At 38.8% G+C, this 22662-nt stretch overlaps 1 protein-coding gene across 2 annotated transcripts in view; it reads left to right on the top strand.

Moving 5' to 3' along the window:
- Positions 1-22662, top strand: part of ankrd10b (ankyrin repeat domain 10b) — a 123655-nt gene that overhangs the window by 36854 nt on the left and 64139 nt on the right. For both annotated transcript variants that reach the window (XM_028799202.2, XM_028799200.2), the window contains exon 2: positions 15240-15392. In XM_028799202.2, coding sequence (XP_028655035.2) covers positions 15240-15392 — 153 coding nt within the window. The remainder of the gene's footprint in view (positions 1-15239; positions 15393-22662) is intronic.

The following is a 22662-nucleotide window of genomic DNA, read 5'->3' as shown; positions in this document are numbered from 1 at the left end:
TTCAGGCTAGAAGTTTTCAAACATGTAGGATGGAAGAAAAATCATGGAAACACCATGTGAAATTTAAAGTACCTAAATTAAAATGCAGACGCAAAAGTAAGCTATTTTAAAGTTGGTTGCCATTTATCAGTTATGTGTCAGTTATTAAAGAAGTCTGACAATTTCCATTTTAATATGGGAGGTTTAATGCAACCTGAGGGAGCTACGAAACTTTCAGAGAGTTTCAGGAATTCAGTTGTATCAGATTTAAAAAAACATAAATTGTTTTCATATCTTAGAATGACAGCATGCATCTCCAGAGAAAGAATGGTTGAAAGTTGAAGCTCATACACAACAACAGATAAAATTCACAACATCAAAAATGACCACAGAACTGCAAGCAGCACTTTTGTGACTCCACAAAAATATCTTGGTAGTAAGCATCACGAAGCAGAATTTATGGCATGGCTGCCATTCAGAAACGATATGTATCCAAGGCCAACACGCAAAGAAGCACAAAACCTAAACATTTCATCAGTTGTGTTTCCTGTAGCTGGACAAGTAAAGTTTGGAGAAAGCCAAAGGGTGTCTTCGGCCTATAGTGCTTTTTGTGGGACATCTTTAATACTATTAGCAGCCATATTGTGGGAATAATTAGGTCCAATGAGTTCATTGCATGACCATAAAATGATCAATCAATAATATATGTGGAAATTTCACAATACCAGGAATAACCTGTGATAAAAACACTGTTGACTCTTAATGTTCTCCTATTCAAGAATCATAATGACCCCATACACAATGCTGAGCTAATTCAAGAATCTGTTCCTGAAAAATAGGATGAGCCTGAATGTCTTCCATGGACTTCCCAATCCCCAGGTCTGACCATTACTAAACTTTTTTTTTTTTAATGAAGTTCTGGAGTGAATAGCGTGAGGCTTTTCTTCTTGAAAAATATCTAACAGTGGTGCAGTTTGACAATTTTTAAACATGCACAGTGTATTAAAAAGAATAAACTAATCATTGAAGTCTCAAAGGACTTACTATATACTGTATACTTGTCAGGACTTACTGTACAATTTATTTTTATAATAACTTTTCTTGTGGAACACCATCTCAGGGTACTTTACATGTTTAGCTGTTGGAGAATGTGAATTTCCCCTTGGGATTAATAAAGTATCTCTATCTATCTATCTAGCTATCTAGCTTTGTCATTGTTTCCTTATTTCTGTACCAAGAGCCCTTGCCACTATATGTGTTTTCTGTCAATTTATATAAAAAAAAAAAAATCTTAGAAGGAGACAAGACGTGATTTTCTTGGAGAAATACTTATACGTGCCGCGAGACAAGTCCACACCCGGGGCCAGAAATAAAGGACAAAGAGTAGATGACAAAGTAGAACGTCTTAAAGAATTCAAAAATGTTGCTGCGGTACACATGCAGAGCAGGTTAGAGATAATGGAAGTATGAAAATTCGAAAGTCTCAAAAAAAGGATAAGAAGATAAGATCACATTAGCGCAAACAAATGGAAATTATTACTTGGTGAAATAATGGAACAGCAAAAAGAGATCGAATATATTGGTTGGATTTAAACTTTAAGTCGGAGACTTGTAGATTGTCTAATTCGTGTTGCCAGCGAGAATTTAAAAATTCCAAAAAATGTTGGTGCGGTATGAAGTCCCATGAGACGGAGACTTTTAACATGAGATTCTTTCAAGTCATGCCATACTTACAACTATTTTCAAACAAGACCACGGTCATCTAACCTCAGTCGTGTGAATGCTTTTGGCAGACACACGCGCTCTCAGCTCTTATAAATTTTATCAGGACAATAATTTTATATGTTCTAGATGAGACGTCAACGACAAAGCGAAGAAGAAAGAGCATGGGCAAACATTTGAAAAAGTCATTTTATTTATTAGAGAGAAACGATATTCATGTCACGATGTAAGTCCAACACAGAATCAAAATTCAGTGCAATCTTGAAGAAAAGTTAATTCCAAATATTGTTTTAACTAAAGTTTTAAAATAAAAGTGAAAGTAATGCATATTTAACAATTCCCATGAAAATAACAATCTTTTTAAAATTGTACATCCAATTAACCAAACCCGGGGATGGGCGAGCGAAGCGAGCAGGAGGTGGAGCCCCCTAGTGTATGTGTATGTATATATATAATATATATATATAAATTTTTTTTTTTATTATTATGGATGTATGTAATTAAGTCAGTCAGTCATTGTCCAACCCGCTATATCCCAACACAGGGTCACGGGGGTCTGCTGGAGCCAATCCCAGCCAACACAGGCAGGAACAAATTCCCAGGCACACACATACACAAGGGACATTTTAGGATCACCAATGCACCTAACCTGAATGTCTTTGGACTGTGGGAGGAAACCGGAGCACCCAGAGGAAACCCACACAGGCACGGGGAGAACATGCAGACTCCATGCAGGGAGGACCTGGGAAGCGAACCTTTCTGCCAAAAAGTGTGGATGCTTTTCATCAATCAACATTCAAAAACACTTCGTTAAATCTTAGGCCGGAGTTATACTTCACGCGACACATGCTGCAGCGGACGTTCCTGCTACGCAAGCGTTGCACTGTTTATACTTGCGCGCGTACTTTATGTAAATCTGGAGGAATCTGCCAGGTGGCAGTGTGAGATATTATCACGGTGAGAACATGTTCGGCTTCTCTGTGTTGTGAATTGCCTAGAACACCCATTAAATTCCGATGACACCTTACCACAATATCTCTGATGGATGTTTGTTGATTAAATCCAGGGATGTGCCCATTCCAGCAAGCATTGGGCACAAGTGAGAAACAATCCCTGGACGATGCCTCGGCTCATCGCAAGGTGAATACAAGCACACACATACACTAGCATCATTTTAGCGGCACCAAATCTGCATATCATTGGAAGGAAACTGGAGCACACTGAGGAAACCCAGCAGGAAAACATGTAAACTCCAGGCAGGGAATATCCGCGACGTGACTCCCTGCAAGACAGCAGCGCTAACGCTCCGCCACTGTGTCACCCCATGTGTGTAATTAACAGTATTCATTATTTAAATGAAATTACCGATTTATCTGTAAAATATAATATACATACTTTAATGCTTTTCATCATGAAAGTGATATCAAGTATAAATCTAAGGGTTCTAAATGTGCAGAGTTGGAATAACATACATTTAAAGTGCTCAGTGTGGCGATCTAAGAAGCCCTAGAAAAGAAGATGGCACAGAAGACGGTATGTGAGAATTTTAAAAAGTATCGTGTCATTACGATCGGGAATATGCGATGCTTGAATATAAAAGCACCACGAATACATCTGTACGTCGGCATTTTGCTTCACCACATCGAACCATTTATCAAATATCGAAGCGCGCACACCAATCTCGTAGGATCCGCAAAGCGCCTTTCTGTCACATGTAGATAGTAAACAGAGACTCTGACGTCACATTCCAACTTTTAGCACACTGCGCCCCCTGACTTTTTGCTGGTACTACAACTCGCGCACGCATTGCGTTAATTTCTGAGGACCTGCTCAGAGGACGCATCAAATGAACGCTCAGAACGCGTGGCGGCCATGATGCGGACGCGTTCTGAGTGTGAAGTATAAATGAGCCCTTAGCAAAATCACTCACCTTTTATTTCACGAGTGATGTATGAGACTTAATATCATGGCCGCCACGCGTTCTGAGCGTGAAGTATAAATGAACCCTTAGCAAAATTGCCCACCTTTTATTTCACGAGTGATGTATGAGACTTATTTTTTACTTTTTATTACACTTTTTAACATAATATAAGCGTGGTTTTTAAAAAAGTATCATTATGTGTGTGTATATACAGTATTTATATATATTGTGAGATGTGGCCGGCCTTTCATCCCGGCCAATACCCTCAGGCTGCCAGGTGGAGCCCTTCCTGCAGCATGGAGGTGCCCCGAATGCCAGCAGGGAATACTGGACAATGTAGTTTTTATTCTCAGCCCTGTTGGATACCTTGGGGCCCGCTAGAGGACGCTGCAAGGAGGCACAGAGACTATTTGCCTTACGCCCAGGAAGTACGTCAGAGTCACATGGACAAAGGGAACAATGTGCTTCCTGGGTGAAGAATAGAAGGATTTTTTTTTATCTGACCCGGAAGTGTTCCAGGTCACATGGCCAGAGAGGGTGAAACACTTCCGGGTCAAGGACTATAAAAAGGACCATGAAACACCAGAGCGTTGAGCTGAGTTGGGAGGCAGGTTGGCTAAGCGTCTGGGAGTGGAGGATTGTATTGATTAGGGATTTGTTATTGTTTATTATATGAGTATAGTAGAGTGCTTGGTGCACATTATTATTATAAAATAAAGTCATATTGGACTTTTATCTGGTGTCTGACGTCTGGTTTGAGGGTTTAAGGGGCCGACAGTGCCTCTATCTTTCACTATATATATATATATATATATATATATATATATATATAGAGGGGTGAAATCCTACACAGGGTACTAATTGTGCGGATTTTGAATGTTCTCCATGCATCTGTAATGGTATATCTCCAGGTTTGCATTTTTGTTCCTCCCATTTTCCAGTGACTTGTGTGTTAAGAGAATTGAGTCATACTAGCTTGCTATGAGTGTGCGTGGGTATGTATCTCAGCGTTCACTGCCCAGAGATGACTTCTGCTTTGTGCCAGGAACTACTAGAATAATCACAGGCTCCCTGCAGCCTTGGACTGGATATGTAAAATAATAAATAGACAAGTAGAGGTTCAGAAAATAAATTAGTGTTATCAGTTTCAGCTGAGACAGCATCAGCCCAATGTTTTGACTGGTTCAGAGAAAACTGAGGAGTTCAGATGACCGGAGACCATAATCTCAAACTGAAAAGGATACAAATTCTGCATATTTGGATTGCAGATTGTTCTGAAACTGAATCAATATTTAATTGTTCTGTATTTTATAAAGTGCTTTGGAATTAAAGTTTTTCTTATTAAAAAAAAAAAAAAAAAAAAAAGTTTATGTTGGAGTTTGGGTTTTGCATGCATTTAAAGTCCGGGCAAATGATGACATAAATTATGAGCCTCACAACAAGTTGAATTATCAGTGTGCAGTAGCCGGTGTAGGTTTCTGTCCTTGAGGCCAACTGTATGGCAAGAAGGCCTATTGTACCATAACACCTGAAGGCTCATGCAAAAACTTTGGTAACATGGTAAGCAAAGCCGCTCATGCTGGTTGTGGGGCAGCTTTCTGGACCTTGAAATTCTGGTTTATTGCTTAGAGAAGATGGGCCAAGCAAACTGGAAATCTGCCAAACTTGGGAGTTTTTATATTTTTGTTTAAAAGAACAAAACATTTACAGTAACAAACAATTAAGTTAAACATTCACTCAAATGAGTAATACAGTGGTGCAAGCATTGTGTTTAATGGGATTTTAACGTTTTTTTTTTTTTTTTTAAACTAAAAATTAAAACATGTTATGTGTGTATTTATGTACTGTATGTATATATGCAGTAAACTAGCAAAATACCAGAGCTTCGCAGCGGAGAAGTAGTGTGTAAAAGTTATGAAAAAGAAAAGGAAACATTTTAAAAATAATGTAACATGATTGTTAATGTAATTCTTATAGGTTTATTTTAGTATTGAGAGTGAATTTCCATCCATCCATCCATTATCTAACCCGCTATATCCTAACTACAGGGTCACGGGGGGTCTGCTGGAGCCAATCCCAGCCAACACAGGGCGCAAGGCAGAAAACAAGCCCTGGGCAGGGTGCCAGCCGACCGCAGGAGAGTGAATTTGATGATTGTAAATGTTGTGTATGAGAAAAGCACATTTTTAGGATACAAGGATCTCTTTGTAAACGTTTGCAGTTCTACCCTCGGGCTATAAAATGACCAAGCTGTCTGCTTAGCTTACTCTTGAGCATGCAACGTACAGTTGGCCATGGAAGAAGCAATCTTGTGTCAAGTCAATGCCGACCTTTTTTAGAGTCTGGCCCTGTGACTTATTTATTTTCATAGCGAAGCAGACCCTTACTGGAAATTGGAGGCATTTGCGGTCCTTGTGTGCATCTGCCGTGAAGTAAATCGTCAACAGAAATAAGGAGTGAAACCTCCAAAAGGACAGGTCAGTTCCAAAAGTTCCTTATGGCATAATGGGGAGAACCGCAAAATAGAAGACATTATTTTCGAAAGTTCGTTACAGGGTACGGCGCAAAATGAAACATATTTAACATTTGTAAGTACTGTGTAAAGAATGAGCAAGGGAATTTGGGCTTCCTACGTATATTGGAAGTCACAGAAATAGAGAGGAGGGGTTTTCCCTATCTATATATACAGTTTAGGGGGTTCAGCCATTTCCCCCCCTTGGGTGTTGCAGTAGGACATGAAACATACCTAACTTTTACACTGCAAGGAATGAGCATGCGAAATTTCAGCTTCCCACCTATATGGAAAGTGGGAGAATTAGTGATGAGTCAGTGAGGGCTTTGCCTTTTATATGTATAGATACAGTGCCCTCCATATTGCTTGGGTCAAAGAAACATTTTTCTTTGATTTACCCCTCTGCTAACAGTTTAGAACTACAAATCAAGCAATTGAGACGTGATTAAAGTGCACATTTCAGACTTTCATTTTAAGGGTATTTGCATATACAGTATTTCGGTCTCACAATGTAGAAATCACAACACTTCTTATATGTGGATCCCCTCCCCCGAATTTCAGGGCATCATAATATTTGCAACAAATGGTGTCACACATGTTTGTTATTCCTCAAGTGGGTTTCATTGCTTCATAAAATACCTTGGCTTGTTTGACCCTTTGGCGTGTGTAGTTTCCATTGTTCAACATGAGGACAAGAATTGTGCCGGTGAAAGACAAAGAAACCATTATGAGGCTGAAAAATAAGAATCAAATCATTGAAGACATTGGTAAAACCTTAGCATGACTTAAATCAACTGTCTGGAATATCATTATGAGCAACGAACGCTCTGGTGAGCTCAGTAATTGCAAAGGGACTGGTAGTCCAAGGAAGACCTCCACAGCTGATGATAGAAAAATCCTCACTATGGTAAAGAAAAAGCCACAAATGCCTGTCTGCCAGATTATGCAGTCGTCAGGGGGCCGATGTGTGTGCGTCAGAGATGACTATCAGCAGAAAACTTCATGAACAGAAATACAGAGGCCACACTGCAAGATTTACACTACTAGTTAGCCACAAAAACAGGATGACCAGATTACAGTTTGTGAAAGAGGACTTAAAAGAGACCACAGAATTCTGGAAAAAGGTCTTGTGGACAGACGAGACAAAGATGAACCTGCACCAGAGAGGTGGTCAGGAAGAAGTGTGGAGACATAAATGAACTGCCCAAGATCCAAAGCAGACCACCTCATCTGTTAAACATAGCAGTGAGGGTGTTATGGCTTAGGCATTTATTGCTACCAAAGGTCCTAGCACACTTCCTTTCATTGATGTTAAAATGACTGACAGCAGCTGCACTGTGACTGCCGAGGTGTAGAGAAACATCTGATCTACTCAAGTTCCAGTAAATGCCTCCCGACTAATTGGACAGTACTTCATCCTATAACAAGATAATGATCCAGGCATACTGCTAAGGCAAGACAAGTGTTTTTGAAGCTAGGAATTGGAAAATTCTTGAATGGCCAAGTCAGCCACCCAATTTAAATCCAGTTGAGCAGGCCTTCCAAATGCTGAAGGGAAAACTGCAAGCCCCCAAAACAAGCAGGAGCTGAAGATGGCTGCTTTAGAGGCTTGGCAGAGCATCACCAGAGAAGGTGCTCAGCACCTGGTAACGTCTATGAATTGCAGACTTCAAGTAGTCATTGCAGGCAATGGCTATGCAATGAAGTCCTTAATATGATGGCTTTAACAGACCTGCCACTAAGCTGTGGAATAGAATATTATGGAGGGTCAGTGTGTGTGCATATGTATATGTGTATATAATATGTCAAATAAAGATCAAGCAAATGCCTTGTTTTCTGCTTTATGGGAACATCAACTGTTTCTCAAAGCTAGAATTGTATCTTTTCTAATTTAAGATAAGACACCTCTTCCTCATTGAGGTATGTATGATTGGTGGTTTAGAATTCCTTCTCCAGTTAATTCAAATATTGCTGTTAATGGGTTGGGAGTGATGTTTAGACCCAAGGCAATTCAAAAGAGATGTTAAAGGAGTTCACAGTTTGGATCTTGTCCTGGAAATGTCTTCTTGGCAGTTTTAAATTATGTGCCCAAAGTATGTTTTTTCCACTGTGGTATGCTTTGGACAATATATTTTCTGAATTGCCAAGTTCCATCCCTTACCTGAAATTCTAATAGAAAGATCAATTCACATGTAATAATAATAATAATAATAATTCATTACATTTATATAGCGCTTTTCTCAGTACTCAAAGCGCTATCCACACAGGGAGGAACCGGGAAGCGAACCCACAATGTGTCCTCTAATGTCATTTTGAAGGTGATTCCTCAAAATTTCTTGATAATACCCTAGAAAAATTAATCATATATTCATGAAAACTAATCCATATTGCTCCAGGAATAGAGATTGGTGGATGGTTAAGAAAATTAGGTGTGGTATTGTTTCATGAAGTGTCTAACTTGTATATACAACTTAATGTGTATATTAAAGTAGTCCAAAAGAAAGCATACAGTCAAAGTAAAAAGTATGTGAGCCCTTTGGAATGATCTGGTTTACTGCATGAATTGGTCATAAAAAGTGATCCGATCTTCATCTGAGTCACAGGTACTGATATACACAATGAGCTTAAGCCAATGACACACAAAAAATTCTACTCTTTCATGTCTTTATTTTACAAACGCATTCAACGTTCACAGTGTAGTGGAAAAAGTATATTTAATAACTGGTTGACCCTCCTTTGGCAGCAATGACCTTAACCAGGCGCTTCCTGTAACTGCAGATGAGACCTGCACATCGTGCGGGGGGAATTGGAGCCCATTCTTCCCTGCAGAACTGCCTTAACTCTTCCATATTCTTTGGTTATCTTCTGTGTATGGCTCTCTTCAAGTCAGTCCACAGCAGCTCAATAGGATTGAGATCTGGGCTCTGAGTGGGCCACTCCAAAAGGCCGAGTTTGTTCTTCTGAAGCCACTGTGCTGTGGATTTTCTGCAATGTTTGGGGTCATTGTCCTGTTGGATCACCCAGCCTTTTCTGAGCTTAAGTTGACGGACAGACACCCTCACATTATCCTGGAGAATTTGCTGATAAACTTCTGAATTCATTTTCCCCTCTGTGATGGCAAGCTGTCCATGCCCTGATGCAGCAAAGCAGGCCCAAATTGTGATGTTCCCTCCACCATACTTTACTGTGGGGATGATGTTTTGATGTTGATATGCAATGCCCTTTTTACGCCAAATGAAGTTCTGCTTGTTCCCCCTAAATAGTTCAATTTTGGTTTCATCACTCCACAAAACATTTTCCCAGTACCGTTGTGGAGTGTCCAAGTGCTCTTTCGCAAACTTCAGGCGTTCAACAATGTTCATAGCAGTGGCTTCCTTCTTGGTGTTCTGCCATGGACTCATTTCTTGTTCAGTGTTTTGAGTATAGTTGACTCATGAACAGAGATGTTAACCAGTTCTAATGACTTCTTCAAGTCCTTTGCTGTCACTCTTGGGTTCTTCTTTACCTCATTGCTGACTTTGTGTTGTGCTCTTGGGGTCATCTTGGCAGGGCGCCCACTTCTAGGCAGAGTAGCCACAATACCAGATTGTCTCCATTTATAGACAACTTGCCTAATAGTAGACTGATGAAGATCTCAAATCTTTGAGATGACTTTGTAACCCTTTCCAGCCGTATGTAGATGAACAATTCTCAATCGTAGTTCTTCAGACAGCTCTTTTGTGCGAGGCATGATTCCCATGTGGATATGCTTCTTGTCAAAAGCTCAAATTCAAACTTTATAGTGTTTTTTTTATCAATCAAAGTCATTCTAGGCCACACCTCTGAACTCATTTCATTAAACTGACTCCAGGTGTGCTAAATTCGGACTGCAATGAGCTTTTTAAAAAGTCATTAGCTTAGTGTTCACTTTCTTTTTCCAACCTTCAGTTTCACAGTTTGAATCATTTTATTCAACATGGTCAAAAATTCTCTGAAAATCTGTGTATCTTTAGTTATAGAAGACTGTTTATTATTGTGATTGACATGAAGATACGACCATGTTATATGGGAATTAGACATAAATATAGAGAATTCCTAGGGGTTCACATACTTTTTACTTTGACTGCACATGCTGTCTACATAAAGATCTTTGAGAGTCTTAGGAATACCTAGTCATTCACATACACTGACCTGTATTGAACAGGTTAATGAAGGTTAGAATATATGGTTATTTAAAAAGCATCTGCCTTAAAATGTGTTCTTAAGTGGTACCACATCTCAAGTTACTGGTGATTTTTAACAATTTCTGGTTATTCAAAGATACTTTTGGTGGCAAAATAAAAGTTATTAGTAGCCTTATTGCATTTCAGTTTCCAGAATAGTAAATAAAGCAAAAAACTCTTTTGGACAAATCTGAAATGGTACAAAAAATGGCATCTCACTGTGAGTTGCATTGCATTTTATAGTATTACCTGCAATATTTTATTAATGAGAAGTGTTTAAACAAGTGGTAGACTGAGTTCCTTGTATAATAATAATTCTTTGCATTTATATAGCGCTTTTCTCACTACTCAAAGCGCTCAGCAATTGCAGGTTAAGGGCCTTGCTCAAGGGCCCGACAGAGCAGAGTCTCTCTTGGCATTTACGGGATTCGAACCGGCAACCTTCCAATTGCCAGTGCAGACCCCTAATTCAAGATACTAATTGGTCAGTTAATGATAAATCTGGGCACCTACATGCAGAAATATTCAAAGTATTTTATTTGTAGAAAGCAGAAAAGTCAAGGAATCAAAGCATATGAGCAGACTCACAGAAGCTTGCCTTGTAATTTAGCAACAGTCTACTCACAACATTTATCTGAAGTAACCTTCACATTCCAGATGAACGCTAAGCAAAGAAAACAACATTGTTACAGTTTTAGAAGCTTTCATTTTTTTGTTTCTGAACATTTGAACAAGTTCTCTAAATGAAGAGTCCGTCTTTCTCTGTTTTTAGGAGAGATAAAGAGAGAATTTGCACTCCTGTCACTGTATTGCTGAGTCTGGAGTGTACAGATTGCAGAGAGCACAATTTTACTTTTTAAAAGATTTGCTATCCTCATTGAAATTCTTCAAATACCATTGAAAATGCACCTTTCACCATAGTAGGCTAGTAAGCATTTGGAGTTTTAAAATTGAGTTGGGTTTTGGTGAAGTTTTGTGATTAAATAACAATTCTGAAAGTTAACAACCACTTTGTTGAAACTGTGTGTGCAACTAGATCATATTTTTGAATTTGAAGTGGGACTTTCTTGGGAGTAGGTAAATTTAATCTGCAGAGGTTTTGGCCAACAAAGAATACAAATTGTAGATTGTACTCTCGTCAGCCTCCTCCAAATCGTTTTTGGTTAGTTTAGTCGTGGGTTCACTTATGTTGTTCTTTATCTAATCTAATCTAATACATATCGCATAAAGTTTATTAATACCAAGGGTAAATTCAGTTGCATACAGCAGCAGAAACATAAGAAACAAGGGTGACTTAAATTACAAATAATACAGTGAATCAATCAATTGATAAATAAATAAATGTATATTGCATAGAGAGTGTAAAATGAACTTAAAGAGTAAGTATGAAGGAAGTGTTAAATTGCCTGAGAGTAGTGGGCACAAAAGGTCCCCAGAGACACACTGTGGTGAAGTGAACTTGTAGCTAAAAGTGCTCCAAAACACAGTGCCACCTGGAGGGGAAATAGGAGAGTTTTCATGATGACATTCACTTTTGCCACTGTCCTCTTTTCCACAACATCTTCCAGTGTATCCAGGGTTCGCCCTGTGATGGAGCAGGCTTTCCTGATAAGTTTATTCAGGCATTAAGCATCTTTTGAGCTCAAGTTGCCTCCCCTGGAGACTGCAACATAGAACAATACTCTGGCTACTACTGACTGGTGCTTTTTGCTTATATAAAAAGACCTGAGTTTCCTTACGAAGTATAGTCCGTTCTATCGTCCTTCTTGTACAGTGCCACTATGTTGTTAGATTCATTCAGTTTGTTTTTTATGTGGATCCCCAGGTACTTGTTGTTCTGTACCGTAGTATGCCGGAAGTCCACCACCAGCTCTTTTGTCTTGCTGATGTTAAGTTGCAGGTGGTTCTTCCTGCACCACAAGACAAAGTCCTCCACTGCCTTCCTGTATTCTGACTCTGACAGAGTGGTGGCTCTGAGGCCGGGGATCTGCACTGGCAATCGGAAGGTTGCCAGTTCGAATCCCATAAATGCCAATAGAGACTCTGCTCTGTTGGGCCCTTGAGCAAGGCCCTTAACCTGCAATTGCTGAGCGCTTTGAGTAGTGAGAAAAGTGCTATATAAATGCAAAGAATTATTATTATTAATCCAGCCTACAATGAAGGAGTCATCTGAAAATTTCTGTAGGTAGCAGGAGCTGGTATTGTATTGGAAGTCTGTTGTGTAGAGCAGTGTTTCCTAACCTCAGTCCTTGGGGCCCACTGTGGTTGCAGGTTTTTGTTCCAACCAGATTCCTAATCGGTGACAACACCTGATAGCACTGATCTCATTTAATTAGCTGCTATTATTTTTCTTTTATTCTACATAAAGAAAAGCACTACAGCATGATTTTTACATTGATAAGACATTTAAATAGTTCTGCCTTTGCTATAGATTGAAATGCTTAACTCTCTTTTGTTGATTTCATTTTATTGTGTCCTTTCTCTGTGCAGTTTTTCCCCTTCGTTGTATCTTATTAATGACAATTAAAAATGAGCAGAGCAGACACCCAGGCAAACAACATGGAATAAGCAAAGGCTGCAAGTACTTTAGCATCAGAGCCACTAATTAGTAAATAATGGATTAATTAAACAATTAGAACACCTAGAAAAGTAGAATGAAAATCAAGATGAAAATATTGTTAAAAAGAAAAAAAATACATTATTCCCATATAACTGCTTAGTACATTTTAATATATTTTACCAAACTTAGTTTTCTAATTTCTGTATTGTTCCCAAAACACAGAACATGGGAAATAACACATCACTTAATTAGCCCAGGAGTCCAATTAAAAACAGAAGCTGTTTGGAACAAAAACCTGCAGCCACAGGGGGTCCCCAGGACCGAGGTTGGGAAACACTGGTGTCAAGGGTAAACAGGAAGGGCGATAGGACATCTCCCTGAGGTGCTCCAGTATTACATACCTCCATTCTTGACACACAGCCCCTCAACCTCACAAGGTGTCACGTAGTCCATGATCCAGAAGATTGTGTGGTCAACAACATGCAAAGCCTTGAGCTTTTTCTCCGGTCAGTGAGGTAGAATGGTGTTAAAGGCCCTGAAAAAATCAAGTAACATTATCTTGTCTTTGATATTGGCTTTGTCAACGTGAGAGTAGGCTCTGTGGAGCATGTGGATTAGCGCATCCTCCGCACCTACAGTATGTGTGTTGGAAAGGCAAACTGCAGAGGATCCCATATTTACATTTTTTATTATTGTTTTTGTTTAATATCACAGCATACCATTACTTCAGATGGTGTGGGAGAGTATGTTTCAACATTAAGCCATACTCTGTGGTTATCTACAGTATGTTGACTGTTTGTTTAATGGATTATGCAGTTAGAGTTAAAACAATTAATATTTGCCTGTAATGAGTTTTGTTTTCTTGGAAAATAGGAGTGTTCCAAGTCATGGGAAAAAAATCTTGGCTGCATGGGGCTTATGGTGCCTGATGATGATGTACTTAATTGGTGAATGCTGGCCTCCACATCTGCATCCAAGAGGTTTTACTAAAGCAGAGACCTTGTTAGATTAAGGTGAAACCCCTAAAATCCTGGAGAGAACGGCTAAAGTGAATAATGATTTCTTAGCACATCTTTTTGAAATGCTCTGATTATGTGAGTTTTGTCTTTACTACACACCACATTACAAAATAGTTAAAAAGCTTTCATCTGAAAGTAAATTTGATTTGCACCACTGCTCAATTAATTGAATGAACTATCAGATTCGATATGTAATATGAGAATTATGGAAAGGATTAGTTAATGAGAGGAAAGTTTTTGTCAACTTTCAATATAGGTAGCCCTAGTCAAACAGGCAATCTCAGTCGGTCATTTTCCAACCTGCTATATCCTAATACAGGGTCACGGGGGTCTGCTGGAGCCAAACCCAGCCAGCACAGGGTGCAAGGCAGGAACAAATCCCGGGCAGGGCGCCAGCCCACCGCAGGGCACTCACACCAAGGAAACAATGAAGTTCAATTGCTTGTTTTGTTGAGTTTAGTGTTCATTATGCCTAGATGTTATTTGTGCAATGAGTTTTGATAAACTATTTTAAATTCAACATATTATTTACATAAAAACAAATATTGTAAAGGTTTAATTAATTATTTGTACCTGTTTTTATTTTGTATAGGTAAAATGCACTGTGAGAAAACCTACATAATGCACTTTCTCAGATTGTAATTGATTAATTTTAGCTTGTGTTGCCATACAAATGAAAAGCAGTAGTCAAAGCATTAGTGTTTAAAACCACACAGAACAGCATCATTGTGTGTCTGGATTGGTTTGGATTTATGTGATACATGCTTTAGTGTAAATTAGACTAATACGTGCACTAGGTTACAAAATTACAAAGACCTTTTTCATTCGAGGCAGATGAATGTTTTTGGTGCAACTTTGTAGAGTTCAGCTGGCAAAAAGTTGAACATATAGGTAAATGCTTAGGCTGGTAGGAAGGAGCATCCACAGAAACAGAAATGGCAAGTAAAGCAAGAATTTCAACAAGGAACAATAAAAAAGTTGGTCATTTCCTTCATATCTTCTCTGTGGCAAAGTACTCCAACATTTGTTAGTTCCTTTTAATGTTCTTTATACAAGTCACACCTTCTTCACAGTTTTTTGCCTGTAGTAGAAGACATCAGGAGGTAGGCCGTCAGTACTAAGCACATAAATATAATGCGGTCTTCCCCATATCTCTACATTTGTAGCACTGGCACACAAAGCAAATTGTATAGTGTCGCACTTGCAGTCTCATCATTCCAGTTAACCATTTAAAATCCCAAATGCTGAGAGACCGCTGTGCCAGAAAAATTCTTAAAGATGGTTGTTCGGGTTATAATTTTCTTTCTTTCTTCTCTTTCTAAAGCTGGAGTGTGTGATGAGGTTGGTGCAAGTTGGAACAGGAATCAACACAATGACGACAAGATTTGCTCAGACTCCTGCTCACATTGCTGCGTTTGGTGGACACCCAGAATGCTTGCTGTGGCTTGTTCAGACAGGTGCCGACATAAACAGACAAGTAAGTCTTTAGTAAAAAATTATAAGTAATTTTAGAGATAACTTTGAGAATGCACACTGTTTTTATTTAAAAGTGAGTGGTCTTGTGCCATGCTGAAGCCTAGGATTTTTGCATAATATAGTATTATAGAGACCAGGTTAAAAGTGTTTTTTTAATGTAAGACCTGGAACTCTTGGATTCTGTCATTGCACTTATTTTTCATGTCTGTGCCATGTACACGTGTTTTTTTTTTTTTTAAGTAAACATCGTTCTAAACTGCACTATTTTACTTATTTTAAATATTATAGAATATTTTGCTTCATTTCAATTGGTCTCCATTTTACTCCTGTGTACGATTGTCAAATTAGGCAAAAGCGATTTGAATATTCATATTAAATGTAAGTATATATTTGAACATACTGTTTTTCAAAGTAGTAATGTAAGTGCTGTTTTTTATCATTAGGAATTTTACTTTTGTTGCTTGTACTGTGTGTGCAAACATGAAGTGCTTATGACTCTGGCAGAGCTGCATATATAAAAGCAGATAAAAACAGCAGCCTCAAACAAAAATGACACTTTAAAACTGGATTCTCTGTTCACATAATTTTACGTGATCTTTTACAAAGTGTAAAGCATCTTCGTTTACACTGCCTGTTGGTGCCTGTAATTCACATCAGAGACCAACACATTATCACTCATGAATGCTGAAACACATTAAACAGTCATTAATCTTTCAGTTTTTTTAACGAAACACAGTCTTTAATCTCTTAATTTTTTATGAAAGCAGCAGCTAATGAGGATAGATTTTGTGTTCAGGATCTGATTTGATACTTTCGTGTTTACGCTGAGTGCTCCAGGCAGAAATAGCATGTAGGACTAAACTAAACTTTGTAAACAGGAGGGAGCAAAAACTGTTCTAGCAAAATGTAATACATGTGACCATAATTTTACTTTCCTTTACTCCTTATTGTTTTAGGTAGTATATCTCATGTCAGCATCAAATGAAAATTTAGACTGAGCTCTGTGCTGGCAGAGGTGGCAAAAATGAAGGTTGAAATGGTGACGTTTAAAGCAATTATAATATCAAAAGCAAAATCATAATCAGAACTCCCCAAAATGTTGTAATGAAGAGTTGTATTTAAAAAGTAGGATTTTATCCAGCAAATACTAATACCAGGGGGTTATTGGAGTATACAACTTATGGAAGTATACACCTTCATGCAACAGATTTGTAATAAGGGATGTACTGAAAGTAAGAAGCATGTGTGTTTTTCATTAAAATTTAGCCATACTTTAGAACAGGGGTCTCCAAACTTTTTTCCCCTCAGAGCTACTTTTACAAAATGAAAATGGCTGAGAGCTACTCATCTTTTCTAATGTTTATTCTCATAGCTTATTTCAACCCAAACAAACTGAATAAGCTCGTTCTGCCTGAACATTTACAAAATGTTGGTGTCCTCAACTCACATTTTGCATTAAAACATCACAAAAAATATTTAGTTCACCTGCAAGTGCATTTTGTATGTCTGTATGCATTTTCTAGTGTATCTCACACTACTGAATTATAACATGACTGCTGTCAAAACAAAACAATGCAATTCCAAATACACAGATATTCCTTATTCATTTGTCATTTTGTTCCACGTCACTGTTTCACTTTATTCACGTGTCCAGTTGCGTGTGTGACCTTGTTGCGAGTCAACAAGAGAGGCAGGTGTATGGTGGAGTGGAGCCACTTAGGTTCACTCTTATGGAGTCATTTAAACTTTCGTCTGTCAGTCTTGTTCTGAACTTTGATTTCATGACATTCATGTCAGACTCACAGAGATATGGAGACCCAAACAAAGCAGACATTTTCAGAGCTGCTTGGTGAAGATTCTTCTAGTTATCCGGCTCTACTAAGCTCCAGAAATGCTGAGAATGCTGTTGAGATTTTAACTGCACATTATTTTGAAGGTTTACTAATATATAATATATAAAATCCAATGTCTCTCTGTCTGTATGTCTGTCCGTTTTTAATGGATTTAGATCGGGTTTTTTTCTATAATTTGCTTGAACATTCCGGTTGATTTTGTGACTTCTCTCGTTTCGCTATGTATCACAGTTCACTTGCGGTACCAATTTATTTGCGTGAATCCAAGAAACACGCAGCGGGCCAAGGGGAGAGGCCTTCCTCACATAACTCACCAGCTTCAGTGTGTGTCCCTTAACTCCACTTAGCTAGCGAACGAGAGAACAATTGAATTCAACTTTGTTTGATATTTAAAATAAAGTGTTACTTAGGTCTTGATTGATGAGTTTGAGTCTGGGTAGTCTTTAAGTGTATGCCACATTGAAAAGATAGATTTCAATTCAGATTGTGGTATGATTTTTTTGGAAAAAAATTTGACTAATCATGTTTTCAAATTTATGTAGGATTCATTAATCCTTTGGCAAGCTACTTAGAAAGGGGTAGTTCGCAAGCGACATGTTGGAGACCCCAGCTGTAGATCTTTCTTTTTAAACTTTGAGGTGCTCTCCCATCAAGTTCCACTAATGTTGTGATGTAAATAGCCCAAAAGACTCTTGCGCACACAACATGAAAGAAAACTAAGAATCAACAGTATTTGATTCAGACATTTCTGACAAAATGGAACCATTTAATTCTCAAATTAACACCACCCACTGCGTAAATTTTAAGGCTTGCAATGACAAGAGGTGGACTGTTCAGACTGTCCTCAAACTCTGAAGTGGACAAGTTAAAGTTGAACTGAGAGGTTCTGAGTTTGAAAAGCATCAAGGAAGAGAAAAAATGGAATTTTTTTACAACACAGTTTTGCACAAATATCAAAGTTTTCTTCACAGAAAGAACCGTAGAGACTTTGAATAGTATGGTAGAGAGAGGTTAGGAGCAGGCAGTGATACAGCGCACTGCCGCACCCACCACATGACAAACGAACTCAGGATCATGATTAGGACCTGAGTGCAGCCATGCAACAGGCATTAAAGTGTGTATGTTACATTTTACAGATAAATCGTTAATTTCGTTTAAATAATGAATACTGTTAATATTTATACACATGGAGTGACACGGTGATGGAACAGTAGCACTGGAGTTTGCATGTTTTCTTGCTGGGTTTTCAGAGTGTGCTCCAGTTTCCTTCCAAAGATATGCAGCGTTGGTGACACTAAAATGACTCTTTCTGTGTGTGCGCTTGTGTTCACCTTGCGATGAGCTGATGCCCATCCAGGAATTGTTTCTGGCTCGTGCCCAGTGCTTGCTGGAATGGACACATCCCTGGATTGATGGATTTAATCATTAAACACCCTTTTCAGAGATATTGCAGTAAGGTGTCATCGGAATTCATTGGGTGTTCATTTACAATTCACAACACAGCGAAGCCGAACCTGTTCTCACTGTGATGATATCTTGCATTGCCACCTGGTGGATTCTTCCAGATTTACGTAATGTATGCGCGCAAGTATAAACAGTAAAACGTTTGTGTAGCAGGAACGTCCGCTGGAGCATGCGTCGTGTCATGTGAAGTATAAACCTGGCCTTAGTTCCTGCCTTGCACCCATCAGATTGCTGACCTAATGAAACATAGCTGATTCAACTGTAAGATCATAACACCAAGCAGTTGAGAAAAAAAACTTAGGTTTGTCACCTAGAAATAGTATGGTATAGTAGAATTATGAACTGCTATTAGTAAAATAAATGCAGTTGTTTTGTTTGGTTGATCTTTCTTCTTAGATTCATTATTCAGCTGCCACAATGATGCTGGTTGATTTGCAGTTCACATTTCTTTGTCTTGACAGTTTGGAATGGGTTTGACTGATCTATTGTTCTCAGCTGCTGCAAGCTATTGTCACTTCTTTGTTGGGCATTATTTTGAACTATGACATTCTGTTAGTAAGGAACCTTTCAGATTTACATCCAGTTGTCAAAGCTGAAAAACTTGTATTTGTTTCTGCTTTCTATTCTGTTTTTCTTGGGGGGAGATGCTGTGGTTTACAAGACCGAACAGTCTAATGTAGAAGGATAAAGTGAGCTTTGAAGGATATAGGAGTTCAATACACTTGATATAATGAAACCTCTACTATGTTCCAGGAAAGCATTTGAGAACCTGCAACTTAATGTTTACTTTTAAAGATAGAAATAGTCCAGATTATACTAGAACCATTTAATGAAAGGTACAGTATACTTGATTTCAGAGCAGTGACAATCACATTCGCCAAATTGTGTTTATGCTGCAGTCAGAGTAGAGCAAAGAAATTACAGACTCAATTGTGTCAGTCTATCACAGTGAGTGAAGAGTGATTTGTTAAGTGCATTTTTGATCTTGTCTCAAGATGCACATTTGGGTTGAATGCAAAATGTATTTATCACTTACTGATACTCTTAACAGAAGGAGAAGAGTGCAATGCATGGGTTTTCTGTATGCATTTTGCTTTGCCTCTTAAAGTCTCATGAACAGTAGAGGGCAGCATTTGGCTAACACCACCACCGCCATCACCCTTTAAACTTAGCTATTCTAATTTGAATGTAGTATCATTGATTAAACATACCATATGACATAAACATTTTAAGTACTATTCCTATCAATGCTGCATAATAATTTTGGATTTGTTGGGCCAATCAGAAGATGGAGTATGTAACTGTTTATTACTGCTAGTTTTGAACATTGCCATTTTGCAGAGTAACATCCCTGATCTAACAGCTGATTAAATGTCTCCCCCCCCCCCATATTGTTCTTTAACAAATAATAATATATTTACATGTGATTTCTAGTCCCAGTTCAAAACTTGATTTTAAATTAAAATAATTTATACCACAGAACAACACAGTGATGTAATGGTTAACACTGCTGCCTCATGGATCCAGGGAAGTGTGTTTACTGCAATTCCTGGGACTCTTGTCTGCATTGAGTTTTCATATTCTACTCTTGTCAGCGGGTTTCCTAGCAGATTTATTGCACTTGAAGTCGCCAGTGCAGACTGTGGCCCCCACAATCCTGACTTACATTGAACATATTTGAGACTGTTATTTTGATCAAGTGACTTTGGAGTCAAAAGTAGCAGCTAAATGAATTCATGTACACTGGTCAACAAGCATTTTGATACTGGGATTCTTTCATCTGCACCTTAACAAATTTCACTTTCTGACTCCAAATCTGAAAACCGTTTTCGTCCAGCACGTCCCATTTTTTAGTTATGATGTTCCAAGTCTTGGACAACTAGGGTGACTGGACAGTAAAGGCGATGCATTTCAGCATTTAAGAAATAAGTTTGGTCTCGAGAAAAGTGAAGCCAAAATTAAGGAAGGTGTTTTTGTTTGCTTGACGATGAGTTCAAAAAGAAATTGAAGCCCACTGAATCAACACTCTCATTCATGTGGGTTGTCCAGAATTTTCTTGATAGTCGCAGAGCAGAGAATTATACTGAGCTTGTGGAGAACATGCTGAAATTATATTAGCTTACAGGAGCCAGAATGTCACTGAAGATGCATTTTTTACATTCTCATCTCGACTTTTCCACCAAATCTAAGGGATGTCAGTGATGAGCATCCATATTACTAACCGAGAATGCTAAACCGGATGATGGACGCAGGCACATCCGGCAATGGGCCGTAGCTGCAAAAAGACGTACTGCGCAGGCGCTAAAAACAGTCCGCGAGAGTCGGCTGAGGAGCCGAGAAAGGCGGACAAAAGAGGGCGAGAGAGGCGGATGAGGGGCCGCGAGAGGCGGACAAGACCACAGAAAAAAGGAGTGAGCACAGGAAAAATGGAGAAATGAGGAAACGCAGGCAAAGCACGAAACACATTGCACACGAGACTAGACCCAAAAAAAAAAAAAATAGAGGCTCGCGCACAACAGCAAGGCACCCCCCCCCCCCCTACAGGCACCGGACGGGACACACACCAAGAGGGGGATTCAACAAGCCCATGGAACACAAAAAAAAGAACACAAAACCACCCCACAGACCCTACAAGCAAGGGACGGGACACACACAAACAGGGGGATTCAACAAGACACAGGAACACAAAAAGAAAGAAGACGCTCGCGCGACAACAATCCTCAACCCCCCCCCCCCCCCCCCACACACACACACACACACACACATCCATAAGAAGTGACACCCAAAGCCACATATTCTAAAGTGAACATCAACACCTTCACACTGGACAGCATAGGTGTCAGCATTGGTGGATCTCCTTACAATAAAGCACTATTAACCGTTCAACTGCAGAAAAGGAAACATATTAACAGTGACTGCGATCCTCCATATTACTTATCCATATTTCGCATGCTGAGAAAGAAACAAGTCATGAATACACGGTCACGGGTACAAAACGAAAAGGAAAGGATAACAGGAACAAACACACGAACACGAAAGAAACAACAAAATAGACGGCTATGCAGCATAGGTGGATCTCATTACAGTAAGGCACTATTAACCGTTCAACCGCAGAAAAGGCTCCATATTAACAGTGAGTGCAATACTCCTTATTACTTATCCATATTTCTAAAAGAAAAAATGACTCGACTCCAAATACGCAAAGCTCAACTAAAGCTTCTAACTAACGATGTACCTAAAAGTAAAAACTTTATGAACTGCATTAGATCCTACAATAGTTCATTTAATATGCACAAATCTACATCCTAGATCCACATGACGCAAACTATCAATCAAAGTGCTGCATCGCAACAGGCACGGATTCAAAACGAAACACCTCCCGTCTCAGACATACGTTAATGGCAGCGAAGGCTACAACGGGCTTCTCACACAGCACAGGCAAATCGATTACAGCTCCAAAACAACACGTCCCAAATAATACACATGCAACAATGCGCCTCTCAAACGGCACAAGCAAAACATACACCAGGAAAATTCATTCGGATTAATGAATGTCATTTGCAATCATTGTCATTCAGTTCACTTCCCTGAAGAAACAACTGGCAATACAAGTTATACATTTACACGTTGTTGTCAAAAGGGTCAAATTAGACTGCCTTCTTTACATTCATATACTGAATATCTACAGAAGCTTATAACTGACGATGTACCTGAAAGTGAAATCTTTATCAACTACATTAGATCCTACAAATCGGAATCCACTATGAACATTAACGGTGGCACTGCACGTGACATCCGTCTTGAAAAAATGTTGTTTATTGATGAATGTTCAATGGCATGAACAAACGTTTATGAATAATAATATTCGATTTGGAGGAAAGGTACTTTTATGAGGAGGAGATTTTAGATAGTGATTAGCTATTCTTCCAGATGCCATGCACTCAGCTATTGTTC

The sequence above is a fragment of the Erpetoichthys calabaricus genome, chromosome 4 (genome assembly GCF_900747795.2).
Source record: "Erpetoichthys calabaricus chromosome 4, fErpCal1.3, whole genome shotgun sequence".
NCBI lineage: Eukaryota > Metazoa > Chordata > Cladistia > Polypteriformes > Polypteridae > Erpetoichthys > Erpetoichthys calabaricus.
The sequence above is the reverse complement of the archived record's forward strand: the minus strand, read 5'-3'. Positions and strand labels throughout refer to the sequence as shown.